Genomic DNA, 21,196 nt, shown 5'->3' on the forward strand with positions numbered 1-21,196 from the left:
GCTTTACCTGGGTATACACGTGTACACACATATATACACACGCACGCACGCACACACTACACACTACACTCTCTCTCTCAGACAGACACACCTGTTGTCCACCTTGTACCATGCTTTCTCTTGGATACCTGCTTCAGCTTGACACCGTGATTACGCGCCCACCAAGCTAACAACACAATCAGAGCTTTCTGGGAGCCTTCAAGGTCGAGTAGCTTGCTTATACTTGACAGTTTGTTTATCTGGAAGCGTGCATGTGGATGGAACGTGCTAGCAGATGAGGTAGCAAGCAGAACTGGCTAGAGGACGATCTTAAACAATTCCTGAATGGTTATGGTTTCCACTTTAAGGTTGTGGTTTTAAAACCTTCTGCTAACTGGAAGACAAACAAGTATTTTCTTCCTGTTTTTTTTATCCTCTTCCCCTCCCCCCGCCTCAAATGAGTTGAGCATCCTTGCCGGTAACAGTGGCTCAAACAATTGTATCTCCGAGAGGCTGAAATTTGGCAGTTTCTGTCTCACTCCATAGAGCTGAGGAAATATTCTGAGGGAGGGAGTTCTGCATTGAGATTGATGCTGCCATCTTTTTTTTTAGATTAGATTCTCTACAGTGTGGAAACAGGCCCTTCGGCCCAACAAGTCCACACAGCCCCTCCGAAGAGAAAGCCACCCGAACTCATTTCCCTACCCTATATTAACCCCTGACTAACGCACCTAACACTGTGGGCAATTTAGCATGACCAATTCACCTGACCTGCACATTTCACGCAGACACAGGGAGAATGTGCAAACTTGACATAGACAGGCGGGAATTGAACCCAGGACCCTGGTGCTGTGAGGCAGCAGTGTTAACCGCTGGGCCACCGTGCCGCCCTTTTGGATGAGACAGTAATCCAAGGCACCACCTCCCCCTTGGCTGGATGGAAAGATCCTGCTCTTTGGGAGAACAGGGGGGTATTCTAATGTCCTGACCAATATTTATCTCTCAGCCAGCAAAACACATGTTCTGATCCTTATCACGTTGTTCTCTGTGCATTTCTGACATGGTAACAGTAACCTCCAGTACATAATCGGCTGTGGAGAGCATGAGGACGTTCTGAGGTTGTGCAAGCTGCAGTAGAAATAAGTCTTTCTTTGTTGAACTCTGTACTTCAATGAGTTGGTTGTCAGGAGATCTAATCCTAAACCACGGTTGAATCTGAATTGTGTTTATTCAGGTTGGGGGTTTGCCTTTTAGCATGAACTCTAGGTGTGGTAAGTCAGTCTTACAGAACAGGAAGATGCAAGGTTTGATGTCTGCCTGGCTCGTGCGTGGTTATCTGATTTGTTGCCAGGGAGTGAGTGCTGCAATTAGTCTCAATATCTCCAGGCTGGGGAGTGGCAATAATCCGCCATTAATTCAGCTTCTGTTGACTATCCAGGAACAGGTAGTTGAAAGTGTGTGCGTGCGTGTGTGTGTGTTCATGCACGCGCCAAGCCAACAGCGAGATCAGAATATTCTGTCATGTCTCAAGGTGAAGCAGCTTGCTCACACTTGAAGAATGTTTACCTGGGGGCGTGCATGTCGTTCCAGCGTCAGTACAGGGGAAGGAGCTGTCAGTGATGCTTAGAGGAGTGTGTTAAACACACTTCCCAATCGGTGATGGTCTCTGGCATTTGGAGACAACAGTTTTGGTTACCTGCTGTCAACTATGAAGAAAAACAGTTGTTTCTTTTCCTTTAAAAAGAAATGTTGGGTCCTGGCCAGTAACCAAGGGAATAGAAAGGAGTTCAAACCCCAAATAAGTGACATTTTGTGCACCACACAAATAAAATTCACAGCTAGGGTGGAGCTGACAAGCCTGTTAATTGCACTTGTCAGGGCAAGACCTTAATAGTTCTCCTGTGACTTGGCAGAACTGTTTTTTTAATCGAATAAACAGCACGTTAGGTGGAGATTAAACTGCACATTTTCACAGAGGGTGGCATCCAAGTGGTTGAATCCAAAAATGTGTTCCCTGGGAGTCCTGAACTAATCAGGATAAATGATACCCCATTTATACTGAAACTGCTAGAGAAACTGCCGTGATATACACATAGTGTTGAGGCAGATCTCATGCAGTCTCTCGCCACAGAACGAGGCCATTCAGTCCATTTTTTTCCCATTCATTCATGGCATATGAGTGTCTCTGGCTAGGCCAGCATTTATTGCCCACCCTTGATTGCCGAGAGGGCAGTTGAGAGTCAACCACATTGCTGTGGGTCTGGAGTCACATGTGGGACAGACCAGGTAAGGATGGCAGATTCCCCCCCCCCCCCCCCCCCCGAAGGACCTTAGTGACTCAGACGGGTTTTTCCTGACAATCAACTGATTGCTATCACTAGAGTCTTAATTCAGATTTTATTTCAATTAAAGTTAAATTCCACCGTCTGCCATGGTGGGATTTGAACGCGCACATTATCTGGGTTTCTGAATTAACAGTCCAGTGATAATACCATCACATATGAGAGAAATTCCAATAGCCCCAACACCCTAATCTTTCTTACCCTGCAGCCCTGCAACCAATTTTTTTTTCCAATACTTGTTTCATTTCATTTTGAAAATGCTCCCAAAAATAGCAAATGTTTGTATTTAAATTGCGCATTTAATGCACTGAAGTCCCAAGGTGCTTCACAGGAATGTTATCACACAGTGTGAGAGTGTCACGAGTTGATATTTTCACTTTCAAGCAACACATTCTAAATCATCATCACTCGACATACTGTGGGCCCCATTATGCAGTGACCAACTCAGTTGCAAGGTAAAAGAACAGAACTGTTTAAAACCATCTTGTGATGTTTCAGATAAAAAGAAAACCTGCATTTCTGTAGTTCCCTCTAAATTGTCCTGTTGTTAAAATGTTCAGTGAAGCACTTGGAATAGTAATGGAGCAGCAGGAAATGGCAGAAGAGTTGAGCAGAACTTTTCACAGTAGAAGACACCAGTAACATTCCACAATGACCGAATAATCAAGGAGCAAAGGGAGAGAACAAAATAAATTCTCTTTCTTTACTCAGAGAGTAGTAGGGGTGGGGAACGCTCTGCCTGCAACAGTCGTAGAACTCACAAACTTTAAGGGCATTTAAATGGTCGTTGGATAGACATAGGGACGTGAATGGAATAGTGTAGGTTAGATGGGCTCGAGATTGGTTTCACAGGTCGGTGCATCACCGAGGAATGAAGGGTCTGGACTGCGCTGTAATGTTCTATGTTCTAACTATAAAACCTATCATTAAAGAAAATGTGCCAGGGATTGTAAAGGTTGATCTATTCCCTGGACGCGATGGGCTGCATCTTTAGATGTTAAAAGAAGCAGCCACAGAGATAGTGGATGTAGTCATAGCAATCTTCCAGGATTTATGTGGGTTCTGAAAAACCGCTGATGTAGTACCTTTATTTTAAAAAGGAGGGACACAAAAAACAGGTAACTCTCGGCCAGTTATCAGGAAATATGTTATAAAGACTGTAAACATGAGCATTTAGAAATGCATAATATGATCACACAGAGACAATGTGGCTTCATGGAGGGGAAATCATGTCTGATAAATTTATCAGAATTCTTTGAGGAGTTAAGAAGTGGGATAGATCAAGATGAAATGGTAAATGTAATATATTGGATTTTCAGAAGACATTCAATAAGGTATCACACATTAGACTACTTAATAAAATACAAAGAGCCCATGGTGTTGGAGGTAGTATATTGGCATGGAGAGAGGATTGGCTAACTAATAGAAGACAGAGAGTTGGGATAAGGGAGGCATCTTCAGGAAGGCGACCTTAATTAGTGGAGTGCCTCAGTTAATTGCCATATATATTAATGACTTAGATCAGGAAAGTGAATGTTATTGGAGCCACGTTTGCAATGGGAAGGCAAGTGGTCAGGATGACAAAAAAAATATCTGCACACTGGGTAAGTGAGTGGGCAAAAACTTGGCAATTGGAATCTACTGTGGACAAATGTGAGGTTCTGCACTTTGGCAGGAAGAATAGAGGAGCTGAATATTATTTCAGTGCAGAAAACTACAGAACAGAGCAATTTGAAAGTCCAGATGCATAAATCTGATAAAGCTAGTGTATAAGTTCTGCCAGTAATAGGGAAGGTAAATAGAACATTGGCCTTCATTTCAAAGGGAATGGAGTATAAAATTAGGGAGGTCTTGCTAAAATTATACAAATCACTAGTCAGACCACAGACTGGAATACTGTGAACAATTTTTGGGCCCTTCATCTAAGGAAAGACAGACCGACATTGAGGCAGTCCAGAGAAAGGTCTCTAGGCTGATCCTAGATATGGAGTGACTGACTTAGGAGAAGAGGTTGAATTCTCAGAAGCCTGTACTCATTGTAATTTAGAAGAATTAGAGGTGACCTCTTTGAAACAGACAGTGATTCTTAGGGGACTTGACAGGGGGGATGTTAAGTTGTTTTCCCTTGTGAGAATGTCTGGGACCAGAGGGCGTCGCTTCAGAATAAGGGATTGCTTTTTTAAGACAGGTGAGGAGGAATTTCTTCCCAGGGTGGTCAGTTTGTTGAATTCTTCACCACAGAGCACTGTTGACACTGGCTCGTTCAGTATATCCAAGGCTGAGAGAGATGGATTTTTAAATCAGGAAGGGAATCCAGGGTTGTGGGGGAAAAGGCAAGAAAGTGAAGCTGAGGATTATTAAATCAGCCATTGAATACTGGAGCAGGCTTGATGGGCTGAATGTCATTGCGAGTGTGTTGCTGGAAAAGCACAGCAGGTCAGGTAGCATCCGAGGAGCAGGAGAATCGACGTTTTAGGCATAAGCCCTTCATCAGGAATGAGGCTTGTCTTGATGGGCTGAATGGCCGACTTCTACTGCTGTGTATTATCGTGTTCTGAGGTATAGTCACTGTTGTAAGCAACATAATCACAACATTGGATTGGATTGGATACTCCTGCTGTTAAGGTTTTACTGATGCCTCATCCCAAAGAAGTATTGTTGCTCTTTATAAGTTAACAGGGGGAATGAAACAATAGAAAATATTCCCAGTTCAGTTTGGGAGCTGTACTGACTGGTTTTTTGAACAATGTGATACTAATGTTTTCAGATTCTTTCAACATGAAGATTCTGATAGATGCAGTATAGCATGAGCTGTAGCTGATGTAATCTCTTCAATTTGAATTAAATTTTGGAAGGATTGATGGTGTTTTTTACTCAACTCCTTGATTTCGTTTTAGTCCTTATCTTCAATTGTTGTGTAATATGCTACTGTAGCTTGGTTACACTGTTGATACAATCTAGTATATAGAACACAGAAGAGTATAGCACAGGAACAGGCCCTTTGGCCCATCATGTCTGTGCTGGCCATGATGTTATTGTAAACTAATCCTATCAGCCTGCACATGGCCCATATCCCTCTAATCCCTGTCTGTTCCTCTCTCTGTCTAAATGCCTCTTAAAGGTTGCAACAGTATTTGCTTCTACCACTCCCCTGGCAGTGTGTTCCAGGCACCTAACACCTTCTATGTAAAGTACCCTTTCACTTTCATATTTGACATTTACATCCTGGGGAAGAAAAAGACTCTAACTATCCACCCGATCCATGCCTCTCGTAATTTTATACACTTCTATCAGAACATAGAACAATGCAGCGCAGAACAGGCTCTTCGGCCAGCAATGTTGTGCCGACCTGTGAACTATTCTCAGCTCGCCCCTCCTACACTATCCCAAAATCATCCATGTGCTTATCTAAGGATTGTTTGAATCTCCCTATTGCGACTGAGTTGACCACATTAGCAGGTAGGGCATTCCACGCCCTTACCACTCTCTGCGTAAAGAACCTGCCTCTGACATCTGTCTTAAATCTATCACCCCTCAATTTGTAGTTCTGCCCTCTAATACAAGCTGACGTTATCATCCAGGTTGCCTCCTCAGCCTCCAACACTCTAGTGAAAACAATCCAAGTTTGTCTAACCCCTCCTTATAACTAATACACTCCAATCCAGGCAACATCCTGGTAAACTTCTTCTGCACCCTCTCCAAAGCCTCCACATCCTTCCTGTAGTATGATGATCAGAATTGCACAAGACACTCCAAATGTGGCCTAATCAAAGTCTTCTCCAGCTGCAACATCACTTTGCCAACTTATATACTCAGCACCCCAGCAGATGAAGGTAAACGTGCCGTATGTCTTTGTTACCACCTTATCCACTTGTGTTGCCACTTTGAGGGATTTAAGGATTTGCATCCCAAGATCCCACTGAATATCAGTACTCCCAAGAATCCTGCCACTTACTATATCTTTCCCAAAATGAGTCACCTCACACTTGTCCTGATTAAGCTTCATTTGCCATTACTCCATCCAGCTTTCCATCTGATCTATATCCTGCTGTATCCTTACCAACTTTCCTCATTACCTACATCTCCTCCAATTTTCATGTCGCCTGAAAACATAATAATCAGACTACCTAGACTTTCATACAAATCACTATTTTCATTTTGCATTTTAAAATTTCAAAGATAAAACCCTTCAGGCCTGAAGTACTCCCAATAATCTGCCGTTTTAATTCCTGCATTCACAATGGTATTTGCCCATGTAAACATGTCACATAGTAATTACAGTCTCCCAGCAGTGGGGGCATTCCAACATCAGACCCCATCAACTACTCCGATCCCTTGGCATCATGGTAGCCCACAAACCCACCAACACACTAAAATAGCAGCTAATGAACTTGAAAGACCCTATACAGACAATGAGCAAAACTAAGGTCATTTACAAAATACCGTGCAAGGACTGTAACAAACACTACATTGGACAAACAGGCAGAAAGCTAGCCACCAGGATACATGAACACCAACTAGCCACAAAAAGACATGACCCTCTCTCACTAGTACCCTCACATACGGATGAGGAAGGACACCACTTCGACTGGGACAACACATTCAGCTCAGCGAGCAAACCTACATCCAAAACCTCAACCTGAGCTACAAATCTTCTCAAAACTCGCTAACTCCAACATCACTATTCCAAGGTCACTTATTTATATATATAAAGTTAAAAATCACATAACACCAGGTTATAGTTCAACAGGTTTATTTGGAAGCACTAGCTTTCAAGGTGCTGCCTCTTGATGAACTATAACCTGGTGTGAGATTTAACTTCGTCCACCCTTGTCCAACACCGACACCTCCGAATCACACATATACAGTGAGAGGTCCCAGCAATGATGCTTGTGGAACACCTCTGTTCGCAGACCACCAGTCAGAAAAACACCCCTCCATAACTACCCTCTGTCTTCTATGACCAAGCCAGTTTTATATCCAATTTACCAACTCACCATGGATCCCATGTGACTTCGTCTTCTGGACCATCTTACCATGTGAGACCTTACCAAATGCTTTAGTAGAGTCCATACAGACAACATCCACTGCCCTACCCTCATCAATCATCCTTGTCACTTGCTCAGATTTCTGAGATAAGACCTTCCCTGCACACAGTCATGCTGACTATCACAAATAAGTCCATTCTTTATCAAACGTGAGTAAATCCTGTCCCTCGGAATCTTCTCCAGTAATTTCCCTACCATTGATGTAAAGCCTATAATTTTCAGGATTATCCTTGTTACCCTGCTTAAGCAAAGGAACAACATTCACTATAGTGACACTGGAATAGTGATGTTGGAGTGCCCCCACTGCTGGGAGACTGTAATTACATGGGCAGATACCATTGTGTGACATGTTTACATGGGCAGATACCATTGTGAATGCAGGAATTAAAACGGCAGATTATTGGGAGTACTTCAGGCCTGAAGGGTTTTATCTTTGAAATTTTAAAATGCAAATATTAATGTATATTTCTATAAAAATTAGAATATTTTGTGAGCAGAATTGTTGATTTTTAATTACTAAATTAAGCTGGAGTATGTTTTTTTATAAGAAAAATGTGAATAATGTTGGCTGACTTTACCTGAGCGAGAACTGGCAATAGGCCTGTGGGGTTAAATTCCTTTCTAGTCTTTAATTTCGACTTGTATTAGACTCCACTGCCACATACACTAGCTGCCAGATAACTCATCCAAATGACCAAATTACCATTTAATACTGGATCACCTTTTGCTGTTAGAAAGGAATAACCATAATATTTGGGCTTTTCAAAAAAAACTTGGATTGATATTCATAATCTGATTCACTTATTTGTCCTGGAGTAGAAGAAAGCCATTCAGCCTATTAAGTTTGTGCTGGATCTTTGAACGAATTCTCCAGTTACTCCTATTGCTTTTTGGTTTCTCATCCTGCCCATAACCCTGGACAGGTTCTTTTCAAGTTCACGCAATTCCAGTTGAACAGTTATAATTTATGGGTGGCACGGTGGTTAGCACTGCTGCCTCACAGCGCCAGAGTCCGGGGTTCAATTCCCGCCTCAGGCGACTGTCTGAGTTTGCACATTCTCCCCGTGTCTGCGTGGGTTTCCTCCGGGTGCTCTGGTTTCCTCCCACAGTCCAAAAATGTGCAGGTCAGGTGAATTGGCCATGCTAAATTGTCCGTAGTGTTAGGTAAGGAGTAAATGTAGGGGAATGGGTCTGGGTGGGTTGCGCTTTGGCGGGTCGGTGTGGACTTGTTGGGCCGAAGGGCCTGTTTCCACACTGTAAGTAATCTAATCTAAAAAAAAATTTCATCTGTTGTGCATCTGGGTTTCTCATCAATTCCCCTTTGCCAGTTATCTTTATTTGGGAAGTGCATGAAGATCTTTTGTCGGGTATGGGGAAGTCCACTGCATAAGAAAGGTGTGTGTGGGACAAATGGCGTCCTCCCAAACATTACTGTGTTGTGTCTGATCCTCAAGCAGTGTTGCAATGTTGGCCTGTTGTGACCAGGGCTGGGTCCGGTGTAGTCAATACTTGATCACCAAAACCATGTTGACTTTGTGCTAAATGCCAGCTGGGTAGTGGAACAGTTCTGCCTTTTGATCCCATTTTCCCTAACCAAACATAGAGCTAACGTTAGTAAACTTCCTGCCCACCTGATGTTAGCTGTTTCTGCACCAGCTTAGCGCCCAAATTGGGCTAGTTTGTATGAAGGAAAGAAAACTTGAATTTCTCATAGCGCCTACCAAAATCCTTCATCCTAAAACACTTCAGCCACTCAAGTCACTGTAATTTACAAAATATGGTAGATAAAAGATGCACAGCAAGCTTCCACAAAGAACAACTTGAGTGGTTGGCATGTGGAACCAGGTACCTTTGGAATATAAATCTTATAAAAGCATTAAAAAAACAAATGGATGTTGATGCTGATTGGATGGGCTCATAAGGAAATTTATCTTCTCCTGTGGTAGGTCCATGCTGTCAATGGCCAGTTAATCTGTTTATTGCTCTAGCCTACAGGGGAGATATCTCTTCCACGTTCAAAATATTAGTACGGAATATTTCACAACCCATCTGAGAGAGCAGAGGGATCTTCAATTTAATGTCTCATGTAGAAGCTGCATGCATTGACAGTGCAGCACTCCCTCAGTACCGCGCTGCAACTGTTGACCCGGAGTCTCTGGTCAGGCTTGAACCTGGAACCTTCTGACCTAAAGTGACAGTACGACCCTGCTGGGCCAAAGTTAAATATTGGAGACGGTATTGGTGACCCAGCAGTATGTGAATAATAGCAAACGCTCACCCCTTTGTCAACATGTTAATCTACGCGGCCAGAGCAGCGTGGGAAGTGGGAGACTAGGGGAAGGAATGCGGAAACTCTGTGCGTATTTCAATGTCTGCCCTATCTAAAACACAGCACAGCATAAGTACGTGTCTGTTTCAGTTAGTCTCTCGTGCTGGATGGGTGTGGTGATTCCAACAGTCTTGAGAAAATAGCTAGACCTGAGATTTGTTTTGTTTCAGAATTCCTTAGTATTTCCGTTCTGGCTGAAAAAAGAACTCCGAGCAGAACTTCCTGCAAAGTTTGTGGGGAAACTCAAAAACAATGTGCAGTTATCAAACGGTGCAGGCCTCAGCTACTCCCTTCATCTTTGAAAGGTGAATGCTAACAATCTTGGATGTTGATAGCTGAGATGATGAACTGAATAGACATCTTGATTTGTTTTTTCTCTCTCTTTCCCGGTTTTTATTGAATAGTTAATTCCTCCTTCTGGGGTGCTGCCCCAGACATCACCTAGACCTGCAGTCAAGTGCTCATGAACAAGTGTTGCTGTTTGACTGTTGTGGACACGATGGTCTATTCTAATCCTCTTCATGTTCCATGCAGGGATGTGTGCATGCTTGCATGACCAGGTCATCTGACCACCATCTTTTCCCCGTTCCCTTCTCTCCCTGAGGTTCCTCCACAAAAGTATTGAGAATAACTAATTCAATACAGGATCAATATTGGAGGTGGGATGAATCTCCCGTTTCTCTCTTACTCAGCTAATGATTATTAAACCATGAGGCAGTCTCTTCCAAGTGTCTGAAACAAAGCATAGAATGTCTTGGCTTCTCTCCGTCCACTCGGTTTCCTATTGATTTAGGTAGAATTTCAGATCACCGTGGAGTAATGGAATCAGAATGGACGTTCTACCATTCTCTTGGATCCAAGCCTTTGAAAGTTGTTATGGTCCAGTTTTCTCAAGGAAGTTAGAAATTTTGCCTGGTCCCTTGGAGCTTATACTGACGAAAGAATTTTCGGAGAGAGACTCTCAATTTCTGCTTTATCTTCCTTAACTAGCTACTAAGATTTGATTGATTTATTACTGTGCCTAGGTACAGTGAAAAGTTTTGTTTTGCATGCAGTACAAGCAGATTATGTCATATAAAATGCATTAGGGTAATAGAAAAGAGCAAGGAAAACAATGCTACGGCAGCAGAGAAGGAGCACAAAGAGTGAGATCAACATTACATTTGAAATTTGAGAGATCCATTCAGGAGAGTAATAAACAGCAGGGAAGAAGCTGTTCCCAAATCTGTTAGTCTGTGTGGTTCAGCTTTTGTAATAGGCCTGTTAAACAAAAGGCAACCATTAGTCTAGGAGAAAGTGAGGACTATAGATGCTGGAGATGAGAGTCAAAAAGTGTGGTGCTGGAAAAGCACAGTTGGTCAGGCTGCTACCGAGGAGCAGCAGAGTCGACGTTTCCACCATAAGCTCTTCATTGGGAATGATCGCCTGATGAAGAGCTTTTGTTTGAAACATTGCTACCGAGGAGCAGGAGAGGCAGTGTTTCAAACAGAAGCTTTTCATCAGGCGGTCATTCCCCATGAAGAGCTTATGGTGGAAACGTCGACTCTGCTGCTTCTTGGTAGCAGCCTGACCAACTGTGCTTTTCCAGCACCACACCTTTTGAACCATTAACATAGGGCCACCTTGGTTTTTTAAAACCAGATTTTCCAATAACTAAGGACCATAAATCCCATTTATTAAATCCCCTTGAAAGCTTTGTTTGTCTTTTCTCCAGAGTCATTGATTTGTTTGTAAAATGCAGGTGACTCACTGCACATGTTAAGCTGCGGACTTCTTTCTTTGATAAAACTACATGCTTTTCAGTTCTGAAAATGTCCAAACTGGTCTGTATCTTCAAATGTTTCACACAATCCTTTAGTGTAAGCATGTATTCCCAACGCTGGTTGTTAGATGAGGAACAATGGAGTGTAAACACTGGCATGGACCTATCTGGTGGAGCTGAACAGTCTCTTTCTGTGCTGTAAAGGCTTGGTGATTCCTTGCCACTATGGATATTCCAAAGTGGATATTGCCAATAATGTACTTATCTCTAATCACTGTCATGTAGGAAATGTAGCAGCTAATTTGTGGGAACTTGCATTGTGCAATGTAATAATGTCCAAAAGTTTGTGATAATGTTTGACGGTTAATTATCCACTGAGCGGACTTTCCAGACACATTTTAACTAGTCCAGTGGGGATCTGTAGAGAAGGCAGATCGATGGGGTTAGAATTGATATCAACTAGGAGAAAGAGACCTCTATCCGCCATGTCAAGGACCTCCAAGCCCTCTGTTTCTTCCTCTCCTGGTGTCCTCACTGATGCTCTCATTTGTTTGGCTGAACTGGTCCTAACCCTTAACAATTTCTCCTTTGAATCCTCCCACTTCCTCCAGACCAAAGGGGTAGCCATGGGCACCTGCATGGGCCCCAGCTGTGCCTGTCTCCTTGTCAGTTGTGTGGAACATTCCATCTTCTGTAGTTGAAATAGAATAGAAAGCACATAGAATCCCTACAGTGTGGAAACAGGCCCTTCGGCCCAACAAGTCCACACCGACCCTCCAGAGAGTAATCCACCCAGACTCATTCCCCTACCCTGTTACTTTGCATTTACCCCTAACTAATGCACTTAACCTATACATCCCTGAACACTATGGGCAATTTAGCATTGCAAGTTCACCTAACCTGCACATATTTGGCTTGTGGGAGGAAACCGGAGCACCCAGAGGAAACCCACACAGACTTGGGGAGAATGTACAAACTCCACACATACAGTCACCTGAGGCTGGAATCAAACCTGGGTCCCTGGTGCTGTGACGCAGTAGTGCCAACCACTGAGCGACCGTGCCCACATGTTACACCAGCACCATTCTCCACCTTTTCCTCCACTACATTAATGACTGTATCGGTGCCACCTCGTGCTCCCACGAGGAGGTTGAACAGTTCATCAACTTCACCAACACATTCCACCTCAACCTTAAGTTCACCTGGACACCTCCCTCCCCTTTCTGGACCTCTCCATCTCCATCAATGGTGACCGATTCAATACTGACATCTTCTACAATCCACCAACTCCCACAGCTACCCGGACTACACCTCCTCCCACTCTGCCTCCTGTAAAAGTGCTATCCCTTATTCCCAATTCCTTCGCCTCCACCGCATCGGCTCCCAGGAGGAGCAGTTCCACCAAAGAACACATCAGATGGCCTCCTTCTTCAAAGAGTGCCATTTCCCCTCTCGCGTGGTTGATGATGCCATCCAGTGCATCTCATCCATCTCCCACACCTCTGCCCTTGAACCCCACCCTCCAACCGCAACAAGGACAGAACCCCCCTGGTCCTCACCTTCCACATGTCATTTACTGTAACTATTGCTCTCGACGCAGTCTCCTCTACATTGGGGAGACAGGACATCTTCTTGAAGATTGTTTCAGAGAACGTTCTCCCCGTGTCTGCATGGTGAATTGGCCATACTAAATTGCCCGTAGTGTTAGGTAAGGGGTAAATGTAGAGGCATGGGTGGGTTGCGCTTCGGCGGGTCGGTGTGGACTTGTTGGGCCCAAGGGCCTGTTTCCACGCTGTAATGTAATCTAAAAAAAAACATCTCCGGGACACCCACACCCTCCAAATCCCACTGCCCCGTGGCCGAACACTTCAACTTTCCCCCCTCGCTCCTCCATCTCCATACCCTCAGCACCCAACACCTGGACGAAGAATGCCTCTGCCTTGGGACCCTCCAACCCCAGGGCATCAATGTAGATTTCACCAGATTCCTCACCTCACCTCCCCCATCTTTTCCCAGATCCAACCTTCCAACCTGTCCATCTTCCTTCCCACCTATCTACTTCACCTTCCTCTCCGACCTATCACCATTACCCCCACCTCCATCTACCTATCGCACTCTCAGCTCTCTCCCCCAACCCCAGCTCACAGCCTCATTCCTAATGAAGACCTTTAGCTGGCTACGTCGACTCTCCTGCTCCTCGGATGCTGCCTGACCTCCTGTGCTTTCCAACACCGCACTCTCGACTTAGAATAGATGTCAGCCTGATCTAACTGAGGAACTGACTGGCCTCCTCCTGCTCCCATAGAGGAGGTGGGGACATATGGATGCTGCTGTTGGGAGTCATTACCCTCTGTAGGGGTAAGAACATTCTCAAACAGGCAGATGTCCCTATGCCATTGTTGGTGACAGATGATGTCAGGAATAGTTTAACAATGTGAATGTAGGTGAGCACACAGTTAACAGTGTTCACATTAAATGCAATTGGCTTGAGTGTTAATACCCACTTGTCCCTTGGCCATATTTATGGGATATAACTGCACTGTCCATTCTACATTTAAGATAAACTGAGTGGATTTGGTTTTCTCCTTTTCCTCTTTGTGTAGACGAAGGGCAACTGATTGAGCGAGCTGCTCACACAGGAATGATCAACCCAGGGGCCCAGTGGATGACCTTGCAGCACCACGGAGCCGTGGCTCACTTTGAATACAGCATCCGTGTGAAGTGTGAGGAATATTACTACGGCACTGCCTGCAACAAACTCTGCCGGCCCCGTGACGATGTGTTTGGTCACTTTGTTTGTGACCAGAATGGGAACAAACTGTGTATGGAAGGCTGGATGGGGAGCGAATGTACTAAAGGTAAGGAGTCTGCTGTTATACAAACTGGACTCTCAACTCGCATTGATGGGATCCATCCATTTACAATTCAGGGCCTAGGAAAGGATACAGGGCTGGTACCAGGGGAGGGAGATGGTGAAGTAAACTCGCTGCAAAACCTAGAGTTCTTCTTAAAGTCAGACAAGCTTAAAAGGGAGGAGCAAGTTACTGTAGGTGCTGGAACCTGTACTAAAAACAGCAAATGCTGGAGAACACAGCGAGTCAGATGGCATGCATGGAGAGAGAGCAAGCTAATGGTTTGAATCTGGAAGACTCTTCATCAAAGCTTATTCATTTAGCTTTGCACGGTGGCTCAGTGGTTAGCATTCATTTAGCTTTGCACGGTGGCTCAGTGGTTAGCACAGCTGCCTCACAGCGCTAGGGACCCGGGTTCAATTCCCGCCTCAGGTGACTGACTTTGTGGAGTTTGCACATTCTCCCCGTGTCTGCGTGGGTTTCCTCCGGGTGCTCCGGTTTCCTCCCACAGTCCAAAGATGTGCAGATTAGGGTGAATTGGCCATACTAAATTGCCCATAGTGTAGGTGCATTAGTCAGGGGTAAATGTAGGGGAATGCGTCTGGGTGGGTTGTTCTTCGGCGGGTCGGTGTGGACTTGTTGGGCTGAAGGGCCTGTTTCCACACTGTAGGGAATTTTAAAAAAAAAGACTCATCTAGACTCAAAACATGAGCTTGCTCTCTCTCCGTAGATGCTGTCTGACCCACTGTGATCTCCAAGTTTATGGGGAGGTCAAGCAGAGGTATTCAAAATGAGGAATTTTATTTGGGGTGAGGAAGGAGGAACTCTGTGTTCGGGCAGAAGAGTTGATCATCAGAATGTAGCTTTAAGACAATTGATGAAAGAACAAAGGTATGATTAGAATGTTTTGACTACAGCTTGCATTTATGTGGTTTTCTTTAAGATAATAAAATACTCCAAAGTGCTTCACGTGAGTGTTAGCAAATAATGCAATGAGCCACATGAAGAGCTATTAATGCAGCTTGTCAAAGTCTAGATCGTAGTAATAGATTTTAAAGCACATCTTTAGGCAGAAGGAAAGTTAGGTTTGAGTTTGGGAGTTAGGAACCTGAAATGGTAGTAATCAGAGTCATGGATGCCAAAATTGGAATAATGAAGTTAGTTCCATCATTTACAGGGTGGAGGAGTTCCTGTCTGATGTGGAATGCACTGCTAACAGGAATGCAAGCAGATTCAGTAGTAACTTGCAGAAAGGGTAAATACTTGAAAAGGAAAACATTAGCCATACTTTGGGGAAGAGCAGGAGAGACCAGAGCAAACCAGCAATTTCCCAAACCCATTAGCAGCATGATAGACTAAGTGGCCTGCGTTTGTGCTGCAAGTCTTCATAGCTTGATTATATTGATGGGTTCCATTAAAATGAATATTGCATATCTTGGTCACAGGCTGTTACATTACTTAAGCTTCCTAATGGCAACTCATCTTCAACACTGTAGGGAGCCAGCACCAATGTGGAACAGAACCAACATTTTATAATTTCAAATCTGATCTCTGGCCAACGTTGTGTTTGCTAGTCACTGGTGTCATGAGGGTTGCACTTGGCATCGAAGGTGATTTTTGGTTGTAACTCAAGCTGTTTTTCATAAAAATATTGGAATGCGCTGGACCAACCAACATTGAGCTCCCCCCAGTTCACCTCTCTTCCAGTAGTCTGGTGTAGTATTGGATCATGGATTTTAAATAAAATATTGGCAAAGTATCACAAAAATATAGTTAACAAAACTGAAGCTTATAGAATATAGTCATTGGGCAAAAATTTTGTTTAAGAACAGAAAATAGTGAGTCGTGGTAAACTGTAGTTAAAAATCACACAACACCAGGTTATAGTCCAGCAGGTTTATTTGTAAGCACTAGCTTTCGGAGCGCTGCTCCTTCATCAGGGAGCTAGTGACCTGACAAAGGAGCAGCGCTCCAAAAGCTAGTGCTTACAAATACACCTGCTGGACTATAACCTGATGTTGTGTGATTTTTTAACTTTATCCACGCCAGCCCAACACCGGCCCCTCCACATCGTGGTAAATCTTTAAATTGGTGGGTGGCAGACTGTATTGTTTGCCATGGGGCATTGATACGATCCCTGCTTTTGTTTATTTTATGGAAAGTTAAAGACTTGAGTATTAGAATACAGAGTAAAATTTCAAAGTGTTTTGATGATCCCAAATGTGAGGGAATGATGAACAGCAAAGTGAGTGCAACAGAATGTAGCCTAGCAAAATGGGCAGACAGATAGCAGATGGAATTTTAATACAGAGCAGTGTGAGGTGGTGCATTTTGGAAGGAGGGCTAGTGAGAGACTGTGTGGACTGAATGGCACAGTTCCAGAGTGTGGCAAGGCAGCAGGAACTTGTGGTTCAGGCACTCTGATGTTCGAGGATTATAAGGCACATTGAGACAATAACAAATATGAGATCTTGGGCCTCAAAGGCTTTAAATACAATAAAAAGGAAGTTTTGCTGAACTCTAGTCACGGTCTAGAAGTTTTCTAGAGTATTGCATCTAATTCTGGTCACTGCACTTTCGGAACAATGTTAAAGTTCTCGAAGGTTGAGAGGAGATTTGCCAGACTGATTTCAGGAATGGGGTTGGAGTGAGTTTGGTTTTACTTTTACTTGCAAGGTTAGGTTGGCAAAATAAAGGAGAGTTAAGGAAGAATTGATATGTGACAGGCTTGGATAGTAGAGAGAAAAACCCTGTTTGGATGATGTTGAAGGGGCTTGGGGACATTGGCTTTTATAGAACCCTGGTATGACACTGTACAGAAGATGCCAATCAAGTCTGCACTGACAAAAACTCAATTGTCACTAATCTCATTTTCCCACACTAGGCCCATAACCTTGAATGTTAAGAAATTTCAAGTGCCCATCCAAGTACTCTTTAAAGGTTTCCCACCTCACCTGTTCTCCCAGACAGTGCATTCTATTCTGGATTGGAATTGTTATCTCTGTTTTCGGCTCACAGATGCTCCCAGACCAGCTGAGTTTCCCCAGCAATTTTGTTTTTGTTTCAGATCTCCAGTTCGTTGTTTTATTTTAGTACATTCCAGATTCCTACCAGCCTCTGGGTGGTATGTTTTCCTCCTCAAGTCCCCTTTAACCCTCCTGCCTTGCATCTCAAAATTGTGCTCCCTTCTTAATAACCTTTCAGCCAGGAGGGATAGCTGCCTTCATTCACCCTATTCATGTACCTTGCAATCTTATCCATCTCTATCAGGACCCTCTCAGCCTTCTCTGCTCCAAAGGAAACAACCCAAGCTGATCTAGTCTTTCTTCATAGCCAGACTGCTCCATCCCAGACACCATCCTGGTGAATCTCTTCTTCACGCCCTCCTGTGCAATCACGTCCTTCCTATAGTGTGGTGCACACAGTACTGAGCCATGTCCTTACCAAAGTTCTGTACAGCTCCAACAGAACGTCCTTGCTGTTATAATGTGTACCTCAACTGATGAAGACAAGAGTCCCATATGCCTTCTTTATGACCCTATTAGCCTGCTCTACAAGTACCCCAAGATCCCTGTGTTCCTCTGAGCTTCCTGGTGTCCTGCATTCATTGAGTACTCCCTTGTCTAGTTCCTTCTTCCAAACTGCACCACTTTCCAGGGTTAAACTCCATCTGCCACTGATCTTCCCATTTCACCAATCCATTTATATCCTAACACACTCAACCACAAGCTTACTTATCACACACCTCCACCAAACCCCACCCGCCAACATTCTTATCTCCATCATTTATGACTATTGACTATTGCAAACAAGACACTGATCCCTGTGGTACATCACTGCACACTGGGTTCCAGTCACACTAACAGCCCTCTTATCGTCATTCTCTGTCTCCTGTTACTGTCCATTTTGGATCCAACTTGCCAAGTTATCCTGGTCTAAAGCTTTTACCTTCTCCATCAGTTTCCCACGTGAGGCCTTGTGAAAGGCCTTTGCTGAAATCCATATAAACCACATCAGCTGCACTACACCCGTCTATTTACTCGGTAACCTGCTCGGAAAATTAAACTAAATTCGCCAGCCATGACCTTCCCTTGACAAAGCCATTCTAACTACCCCTGATCAAGTCATGCCCCTCTAAATGGAGATTAACTCTGTCCTTCGCTATTTTCTCCAATAGTTTCCCTACCACTGATGTGAGACTCCCTGGTCTGTAATCCCCTGGACTACCTCTACCACCCTTCTTGTAAAGTGGAATCCCATTAGTTGTCTTCCTGTCCTCTGGCCAGAGAGGAATCAGAGTGAGAGCTGCTATAATTTCCTTTCCCATCTCCCACAGCAACGTGAGATACAACTCATCTGGACCTGGAGATGGTCGACTTTTAAACCCACCAAAACCTCCAACATCACCTCCTCACTCCCTCCGTCGAACTGCGCAAGAATGTCACAGTACCTCCTCCTGAATTCTGTACCTACATTCTCCTTCTCCAAAGCTGTTTTGGCAAGGGATGCTGAGAAATATGATTTGCTTTTAGACAATGAGTGATAATGATTGGGAATTCACTGCTCACAGAAATGGGGATCAATGATTTTGAAAGGATAAAGGAAGGGCACTTTATAAATATAATTTGTTGGGCTGTGAGGCTGGAGTGTGGAATAGTAATGACTAGATTGCTGTATAGATTTGATGGACCAACTAGCCTCTTTCTATATGTAACATCTGTGACTCTTAACACAGTTATTCACTCATTGAGAAAAGTCCATCTCTCCGCAACATATCCAGGTATCTGGTCCAAGACACCCAGTGCCCCAGGCCACTGATCATGCCTCACATTGTTCCACACTATCCATTGCTGATGGAGAGGCACGAACTGTCAGCTTAGCCTGTAAGCGTGCATGCAGAATGATTGCCCAGGTTGGTTAGCGGGTCACCTGGTTGATATCTTGTGGACAAAGGCATTGGCCTCTCCACGGGGATGTGATCAAAATAATTTGACGTCTCAATGAAATGACTCCTTCAGAATTTTCCTTTTGGTTTTGCAGCTATTTGTAAACAAGGCTGCCATTCGATCCATGGGGGATGTAAAGTTCCTGGAGAATGCACGTAAGTGAGCACCATTCTGGGCCAACAATTGTTTTCAACCAGCTGTTACATAACCACTGCTGTTTGGATGTTTGGTGATTGCACTATTTTAGTAGCAGTGGTTCAGTTTGAGAAAGATCCCTGAACAGTGTCTGCTTGTACCAAAAAACAACTCCGTGTTTAAATTTTTTCTTTTCCCTTTTCGGGGTGGGAATAAAAGCAAAAAGCATTTGATCTGGTCACCATGGCCTGTGATTAGTGGTGCCTGAGAAAGGAGTCTGGTTTTAGTCCACAATACTCTTGTGATTTGTTGTGTAGAGGGATGTGTGAGGACTCAGCAAGGCTACTTTGGCAATGCTATCTGTTTGTAGTTGTAAGCTCTGCTTTTAGAATTGCAACAGTTTGGTACCCATGATTCCAGCCTCTATTTTAAAACACAGCTGATAAAGGTTATGCTAAGTTTCTGCTGACCAGTCCCAATTCTGCCTGTGTGATTTACAATTAAAGAGCTGGCCATTGCTTTGACCCCAGCACCATTTACATCACCTTTCGAGAAATATAAACCATTGTACAGCTTTACAAGAGCTGATGACCAGTAAGTAATATCGGAGAAACTGTGCCCTCCCTCTGGTAGGTTTTAGTGTCTATACGTTCAAACCCATGACAAGCTTTGTGGGTTTCCCTGTAACAGGCCAAACAGGGGAAAGCTGGAAAGATGCACTGATCTCTCTTGCTCCGGGCTCTGTACAGCGGTTGTAAAATTGCACGTAGACACGCCAGGGTGTTTTGGCATTGATTGCCTGTCATTGAGTGCACAGGACTTGGAAAACCTCACATGCACGTGTCCTCCGTAACTCCAAATAACATGTGACTCATGGGTCAACGATCACGCTTGATGGTATCATAACAGTGAGTCCTGATGAGCTGGGGCTAAATATATTCTGGCTTATTAAATATAGCCTTCAGTAAATGGACAGGGTTGAAGCTGTGAATCATGCAGCCAGTAAACCATTTGAGACCGAAGAAGATGTTATTGGCAGACGTGACTGTGCGGCGGAGAGCAGCAAAGGGATGGCTTGGACTGACATGATGCCCACGTGCACTTTTCTTGTCATGATATTTCTTCCCCTCTGCCCATGGCCTAGTGCCATTCTTACACTTGCTTCTATGGAAAGGATCTTCCACGAGCTGTACGGTCATGGATTTTGCAGACTTGAGCTTAGAATCCTTGGCTGATCCTACCCATTAACTCGCTGCAGTACTAAGAAAGTACCTCACTGTTGGCAGTATTCTCTTTGGAATGATTTGTCAAACTGAGGCCCTGGTCCACTCCCTCAGGAGGATGTAATCCAGAGGCCTAGGCTCATGCTGACATGATTTCAAATCCAAATGTGGTAACTCATAGTGGACCCATGCACTCACGCCCACTTCACCCTCAACAACAAAACCTACAGACAAACCAACGGAACATCCATGGGATCTCCAATATCAGGGTTCCTGGCAGGGACAGTAATGCAGAGACTCGAACAAACAGCTCTGTCCAAAATTTGGGTCCGCTACGTGGATGTCATCACTAAACGAAATAAATTAGAGGAAACCTTCAAGATCATCAATAATTCCCTTACTGTCATAAAGTTCATATAGAGAAGGAAAACCACAACAAACGGCCATTCCTAGATGTCACAGTAGAGCAAACAGCCAATGGAGAACTTACAACCAGCGTTAATAGGAAAGTAACACAAATGGACTAAATATTGAACGACAGAAGCAATCATCCCAACATCTATAAACAAAGCTGCATTGA

General features: G+C 44.0%; 1 protein-coding gene across 1 annotated transcript in view; it reads left to right on the forward strand.

Moving 5' to 3' along the window:
* Positions 1–21,196, forward strand: part of jag2b (jagged canonical Notch ligand 2b) — a gene marked incomplete at its 5' end in the record, with an annotated part of 150,438 nt that overhangs the window by 26,192 nt on the left and 103,050 nt on the right. Inside the window, 2 exons of the mRNA XM_043698422.1 lie at positions 14,064–14,318; positions 19,353–19,413. Of these exons, the coding sequence (XP_043554357.1) occupies positions 14,064–14,318; positions 19,353–19,413 (316 nt within the window). The remainder of the gene's footprint in view (positions 1–14,063; positions 14,319–19,352; positions 19,414–21,196) is intronic.

The sequence above is a fragment of the Chiloscyllium plagiosum genome, chromosome 10, assembly GCF_004010195.1.
Source record: "Chiloscyllium plagiosum isolate BGI_BamShark_2017 chromosome 10, ASM401019v2, whole genome shotgun sequence".
Classification (NCBI taxonomy): Eukaryota; Metazoa; Chordata; class Chondrichthyes; order Orectolobiformes; family Hemiscylliidae; genus Chiloscyllium; species Chiloscyllium plagiosum.